General features: G+C 48.7%; 1 protein-coding gene across 2 annotated transcripts; it reads right to left on the bottom strand.

Moving 5' to 3' along the window:
• Positions 1–712: 712 nt before the first annotated feature.
• Positions 713–6,769, bottom strand: CHCHD10 (coiled-coil-helix-coiled-coil-helix domain containing 10). Of its 2 annotated transcripts, none has more exons than XM_050924544.1 (4): positions 6,641–6,769; positions 4,875–5,103; positions 1,624–1,771; positions 713–993 (listed from the first exon to the last, which is right to left on the bottom strand). In XM_050924544.1, the coding sequence occupies exons 1-4, from the start codon at positions 6,685–6,687 to the stop codon at positions 974–976; spliced, it is 444 nt and encodes a 147-aa protein (XP_050780501.1). In that variant the 5' UTR covers positions 6,688–6,769; the 3' UTR covers positions 713–973. The 2 variants fall into 2 exon arrangements, with proteins under 2 accessions (XP_050780501.1, XP_050780502.1); XM_050924545.1 differs by lacking the exon at positions 6,641–6,769 and adding an exon at positions 5,909–6,281.
• Positions 6,770–7,475: the final 706 nt, after the last annotated feature.

Below are 7,475 nucleotides of genomic sequence, written 5' to 3'. Positions count from 1 at the left end.
GCCTGCTGACTGTTAGCTTGGCACAACTGAAACTGACACTAACCCAAGTTGTTCCATAGCCCATAAAACTGAAAATGTTGCATTTTGCAAAGCCAGGTCTGTGTGGAGTGTCAAATGCATTTTAAATAAATAAAAATAAATAGTACTTGTGGCACCTTAAAGACTAACAAATTTATTGCATTTCAGTTACTGATTAGTTGTACCTGATTGTTAGATGAGGCCTTGAAGCTCCTAGTGCTATGTTAAAGCTACATGTGGTACCAGTGAACTTAATCTGATGCTAATAACCTTCAGCATATTACTTAACCCACTAAGACCCAAAATAAGATCAGCCAGCTGTGTTCTTAGTCAGGCAATTGACCAGGTCACATTTTTCTTTCCACACCTCTTGTTCCAGCCATGTCCATGAGCTGAGAGGATATTGAGATTTACAAGAATCCCAGTCAATGAAGCACTTGCAGGGCAGTGCTCTTAGATTCTCTGCTCTGGCCTTCTGAGCAGACAAAAATAGTACAGCAGGGGTTGTACACGTGTCCTGCTAGAGAAAATCCAGGCCTGGCCTTGTTTGGTTTTGCTGAGTCATCCAGCTACATGGATTTTAATTATTCCATTCCCCTTGTTTGGGGAGGAGATGAAGAAAACACATTCAGAGATTAGAATGACATCCTGAAGTTTAATCTACAGTAAGAAAAACATACAAACTAGTCATAGATTAAAATAAACCATCTCCTTTTATTGCATATTTCACTGTAGCAAATCAAATGAGATCTGGATTCTAAAAGCCCCATCAAAGTCCAAAGCGTTGTTCTTTCTTGGCAATTCTGGAAGCATGTTAGCGCTAAGTGGTTCCTTCCACTGGTCAGACTATCATTCCTTTCACCTGCTTACTTTGGTCACTAGCCATTCCTTCCAATCTCTTCCATTCTTGTCTGTACTCCAGGCTCCTGTTTCCCTGTCTTAGCACTGAATGTCTTCACAAGAGGGAGGAGACACCTACAATAGGAGAGGTTGGAGAAGCTCAAGTTCAACATTAGGCAGACAGGACCCTCATATGTCAAATGCCTGAGTGAGGTGAATGCCCCAGGATTAGCCAGAATGTGCAAACAAGGGTACCAGTTCAACCAAGCACAAAAGGGGGTTTTGTCTACTCCAGGAAAAGGGAACCCTTCTCCCCCAGCAAATGGGCAAGAAACAAGGGAACTGGCTGGCAGTAGTCTGGGAAAGGAGTAGAGTCCCCAAAGGAACATGGCAATAGAGCATCCAACCCCTAAAAAGGGATCGCCAAGCCCACTATTAGGAACACCAATTTAATTCTGCTAAGACATGGACCAAAGGTATCCCTCTTCCCCTTTCGATGATTCCTGAGCATCTTTATGGAGAGGACAACACTACCAAAATGGCAGAGACATGAGACTCTGGAGTCACTTCAAAGAGAAGGACAGCAACCTCTTCCACATTAGGAGGTTTGGTTTCTTTAGGAGGAACTATTAACAAGCTGCTGTTCGAAAGCTCAGAGTCCTACCAGTCTAGACCACACTAATCTTTCAAACATTAGCTCGTCAGTCCCAGACTCGATATCTGCCCATTGCTGCACCTCCAGGGAAATCAATGCAAAAAACTCACCATTATTATATTTGCACTGCTTCAGTGCCTCGTTGAAACCTTCACACAAGGTCAAGTCACTCTGATTGGTAGCACATTCCAAGAACTGTTTCATCTCATAGTGGCAAGGGCCATACTGCGGCTGCTGGAACGCAGGCTGCCTGGGCTCCTACAGACACCCCAAGAAGAAGAAAAAAAATCCCAGTTTAGAGAGACTAACTCTGGGACTGAAGGAGACAAATATAATGATCTATCATGTCTAGATTTTCCTGTTCCCCTGCCAGTTAGGGCAAATATACGACTATACTGAGCTCATGTCCCATCATCTTGCATTGTTTTCAAAATAATTATAGTCCCAAATTCTCAGTGCGTAATCAAATAGAAGGGAAGGCCATGACGGAGAAATAAAAACCTTTCCTAGACACCAGTAGTCTCACATTAGCAAAAGCAGCATTCCAAATGAGGGGTTAGAATAGGATTTTCCCCCATTCAGAGCAGTAACGGAAGCTTCCTTCATACCACTCAAGCTGTTCGGATGCATACACTTAGACTATGTTGTGATAATTCAGCATACAAATTTGCCCGATTATGAGCTCAGCGAGTGAAACTTCATCACGCCACAACAAATGCTGATTGGAAAAAGGTGCAAAGGACAGACTGAACTAGCTCAAACAAAGAAGGCCTACAACTATAATTCAAGGACTGTGTTAAGAAAAATGCACCGAAATTAGTGTCAGATATTAGGCCTAATTGGTTGACAGAATAACCTAGGGATGGGCTATTCCACTCATCACTCCCTTTCGGGGTCCTCAAAGAAAGATACTTTGGGGAGGAAAAATTGGCTACTGGAGCAAGCTTCACCATCAGGGCTGACACCCCTACCCTCTCCTGAGACTCCAGGCCTCATCATCCTGATCCTGAGAGATGTCCTGACCAGACCAGGCCAGAGAGTGGGACCCACATGACATCTGGGATACGAGACTTGGCCTCAGCACCACCGCTTGGTACTCTTTTCCTTTCCTATCTAATAAGCATCTGGCTTATCTGGCCATGACTGCATATTTGGAAACAATGCTATAAGCCAGTAACCAGAAAGAGGCAGCTAAAAGTAATACCCCAAGCAGCCCAATGCCAGTACAAGTTTGCCAGATCTCAGAACACTGATAGAACCATGTGCTGTGTCTGTTTTTCCAGTATCAAGACTGCAAATGAGAATCAAAACTAGAGACAAAAGCTCTGTCTCTCTGCTGTTCTCTCTCCCTCTTTCGTCTCAAAAGAAGCAGGATTAGACTTAAAACAACAGCAACAGCTCTAACCCACCTCATCTAACTTATTCTCTTCTCCCCAGAAAGCAGAGTTCTCTTTGATATGATCTAAGACTGTCAGACCAAGAGGGGAGGGGAATTCCTGCTAAAAACTCTCTCCAGATAAAGGGAAAAAGAAGGCCTTAAAACTTTACCTTTCAAATGCTATAACAGTCTCATTCTTTTCTGTATCTTTCAATAAAAGTTAAGGATTTTTAATGGTGCATTTGTCATGGTACTAAGCAGGCTGAGGTCTCGATGCCAACCCCCAGACCTTGTTTAAAACGGTTTACTGCTGGGCAGTGACGGGTAGGTTGACACCTCTGACTCTCTGGACCCCACACATTCCATGGGAATTACTAGAACAGCAACCAACATTCAGCCAAACAAGCTACAGCTTAAAACGCCAACCACGTTTTATGTTGAGTTCCAGTGGGCTCCTGTTCTGATACTTTGTTCCTGCAGGACAGGTGGAAATTGGAGGCTTCTGGACTTTAACTGGCTACGTAGACTTCACGACTAGCTACTGAGGCAGGGATTCTTACCTGTTTTCACAGTGGCTAGCACGATTGGACCACAATCCCCATTTTACAATACACAGGTGCTATCACCACAGAAACACACTCTGCCTTATGTCCCATTTAAAGAAATATTCTAGAGAGGGCAGTGATGAGAAGCAAAGAGGCAGAATGATTGGGAAAGTGATGTCTCCATCACTCTGTACTGGGGGCTTTTTAGGAAGCAGTTCCACATCCAACAAGTTACCTTGACTACAAAAGTACAGAGCTTTGCAGAAAAAGCCTTTCTAAAGGAGAGGCTAGGGTTTTTCGTATGGGCCACAGCCTGCTTTCCCCAACACCTAGAGATCTAGCTAATCCTCAGGGCAGGCTCTGTTTTATGTAACAGTTACTCCACAGGTTGCACTTTGCTAATATTTTCTATTTTTGGATGCCCCACCAGGTGATGGGAATTGCACCACGTCTCTCCAAGGGGACAGGTGGATCCCAACACTGCTTCCAGGCAGAAAGAAAAGATGACTTGTTGCTCTGCATCTCCAAAAGCTCTTTATGCACCTCAGTCTTCAATAGCCTAGTAAAACTGGGCAGGATTAGTCACTTTACACAGAGAAAGTGAAGCAGAGCAATTTAGCAACTCCAGTGCCAAAGGGTAACCTCATAAGGGCCAGGATTAGAACTAGCGAGTTCCTGACTTCCAGTCCCAGGTTTAGACTCAGGACCAGTTCCAACAAATAGGGGCCCAGAAAAGTCATCTAATTGCCCCTCCTTTTAAGCACTAAGGCTAGTGTGCTCTGCCCCAACTGGCTAGAAGGTCAATCTCAGAAGTACAGGGCTGGAGATCAGAGAACACGTGTGGCACTTTTTGTGAGTTTGGGATTACAGTTCAGATAACGGGGTTGAGGGGGGAAAACATGTTTTGTGTCCCAGTCAGGACCAATGTTAGCGTCTCCAGCTAGGAAAGATGAAAGCAGGTTAATGTCAACTGATTTATTTTAATCTAACTCCTAAAGCCAAGGCAGGCTTTCAGAAATTAAGTTCAGCTAGTTTCACAATACCTACATCCACTGATTTTTAGTAGATAAAAATGAGTTTTCTGTGTAATAAAGGCATCTTATTAACTTTAAAGCCAAACTGACTAGCAAAGTTCAATAAATCAATGTTCCAAACCCAGAGAGAGAATATACATGGGGCTGTTTCCTCTACAGACTAGCATTGTATTCTGTTCTCTTGTCCCCACTTAAATCTCAAGTTTAGTTCTAGGCACAAACACGCCCCTACACACAAGGCACCTCAGAGGCTCCTTAGTAACAGCAGGGCTTAAAGTGGATATTATTTTTGTTCTCCTGGAGTGTATAAAGGCCCTCTAGGACACGTGACAACCAGCCCTGCTTCCTGGACTCCAGGAACCTCTGAAGAATAGTTTCTTGGTGAAACCATTGAGCTGCATTACCTGGATAGTACTGGCTGGTTTCGCTGGCTCCGCTGGCTCAGTGCTGCTACCGCCACTGAATGCCCCAGTGAGAGCACTGCCAACCACGTGGCCCACTGCAGATCCAACAGCAACCCCAGCAGCAGTGGTAGCCATCTGGGCCATCAGGCCAGGCTGCTGGGGCTGGCCCGGGGCTGCAACAGCTGAAGGTGGAGGATGAGCTGGTGGGTGAGCATGAGCTGGGGCTGCACTGTGGAGTACAAGAGAAGTGAACAAGGAGAGGATAAAGTTTAGCAAAATTTGTCAAGGAGGGAGCTTACACTAGACATAACTATCATAGGAATCAGATACCCCAGCAGCTCGCCTGCTTGTGGTCCCACCTAGGTATATTCCAAGGGCAGGTAAGCGGGAGAATACATGGTGTGGTACTTTTTTGAGACTGGTCTGCATTCAGTTTAGCAGCAAGTGAAAGAAAAAGGACCCCATGCTGCTTCTCAGTTTTCACACAAGTCGGCTCAACAGCTTTGTGGTTACAAATCTGGCACTGCCACCCCAGAAACAAATCTTATTTACTTCCTCCCATACTTGTGTGTACACAAACTCATGAATTTATTCAATCTTCTAAACATACGCCCACTTGCAGGCAAATATGTCAAGATGACACTATGCAGAGCTAACTTTGCCAATGTCAGTGTGTTTCGGTCAGGACCCCCACTGACCACCAGCAGCGGTGACAGCCGCTACCAGGGCCCCGGGCCGGAATGCAGAGGAGTGGGTGGGCCTGCATTCCCCCTGCCACCCGTATGCACCTGTATCCGGGTGGCAGACTCCCCCTCTCCCCAGCCTAAGGCCAGAGCTGATTGTACTGTGTTTGGTGCCCCGCCCGAACCAAGGGCTGGGCCCCTCTTGACTTTGCCACTGCTCTGCCCTGCCCCAAAGGGCCAGAGCTGATTGTAACTGCAGGGACAACAGTGAGGCCCGTGTGGCTCCCCTCCCCCTCAGGGAGGGTCAAGCCCCGGCAGAACCCGTCTACACACCACCATCGCTGAAGTCACCTTGAGACACCCATCCCTCTCAGCCAGCCAAAGGCACTGGTAGGAATACAGCTGGCATTGTACTTTCGCAGCTAATTAGTAACTAGTTGCAGAGCAGGGTCAGGATCCCAGAGGGTGAGGTTTTCCTTTCCAGCCACAGGAGGAAGTACAGCGTTGATAGCTGGTGCGATTGTGGGGAGGAGCAGGTGATCAGACAGACCAAAGGTGACCCACGGAGCCCCACAGCTGACTTGAAGAGTACTCTGGGTGAAGCCCTCCTTGGGGTGATCACCAGGGCAAAGGACAGCCCAGGCTGGAAACAATGGCACCGCTAGGCCATTCAGGGGCAGGGATTACACATTACTACTCTGGAGAGATTCACCACTTCACCGTGAATGCTTGTATTGGGCTGCCAGGCTCAGCGCGCCTGTCCCGGGCCCGAGGAAGAGCTGGGTGTGTCTGGCCAACAGAAGCTGGGCCAATGCCACCCCCATCTTGTCACTCCGGAGAGAGGCGCTGCTCAAGCACAGGGCTTGGTAGGAGCCGGCCCTGGGGCGCAGGGACAGGGCTGGCGCCAGCGCTAACTAATACCTGCACCTTTCGCGGGGGGGGGGGGTAACAAAGGAGCCCAGAGCCCCGGGCGCAGGGGCTCTGGGGCAGGGCTGGGACTCACGCAGACTGTCACTCCCGGGCAGCCCCCGGAGCTCGGGACCCTACACCCGCCATAGGGCCACCCCGACACACCACCCCCACCTGACTGCGGCCGGCCGGGCCGCCGCGCTCCTGCTCCCCCTAGGCATCCTCAGGCCGCCGCCTCTGTCCCGAGTCTCCTTGAACAGGGGCGCCGCGCAGCCGGTTTAAAGGGCTGGCGAGGGAAACCACGTGGCTACGCTCTGCCGCTCGGCTACTACTGAGCATGCGCCCCGTGCATCGCGCATGCTCAGTGACAGTATGTGAAGCCGTTGGCCTCACTAGGCCTGCCATCACTTTGCTCTCTGCGCAGGCGCCCTCACTCCATGTGGCTCCAGGCCAGAAGCTGGCTGTCCGAGAGCCGCACGTTTGACCTTCAGCTGTTTTCCAGAGAGTGCTGGCAGGATCCAGGCAGGGACGGGCCTTGTGGTCAGTGCAGGATAATGCCCAGTGAAGGCACCTTGGCCTGAGACTCCAATGCCACTGGAAAGCGTCATTCCCAAGCGATCGGTCTGTGTGTCCATGAGCTCTCAACCCTGCTGTCCCATAGCATCATCCAGGGTCATCCTAGCCAGCCTCCCTGGCTTTCTGGTTAATTGAGGGGGAGAGGATCCTGTAAAATCGTTTTTGAGCAGCTAACTTGAGGTCATGAATGGAAAAGGCTGAAAACCACTGGTCTGTCCTGTCCCTGCATTTCTAAAGCCCCCACCATGGTATAGATATGAAGCGCTGTAGATGAGTGATACAGAGGGCCCCTTCCCCTTGGTATATTTCTCGCATGGCCTGCTGCTGTATGGCTTGGGCTGTGAGCTCATCACACCCCAGCAACTAATCAGAGATGGTTCTAGTGGCTTCTTAGGGCACTTCCAAGGGATGCCCAGTGATAGCACCTCTGCTC

Source organism: Gopherus flavomarginatus, chromosome 15, assembly GCF_025201925.1.
Source record: "Gopherus flavomarginatus isolate rGopFla2 chromosome 15, rGopFla2.mat.asm, whole genome shotgun sequence".
Taxonomy (NCBI): Eukaryota; Metazoa; Chordata; order Testudines; family Testudinidae; genus Gopherus; species Gopherus flavomarginatus.
Note: the sequence above shows the minus strand (reverse complement) of the source record. Positions and strands in the feature narration are given on the sequence as shown.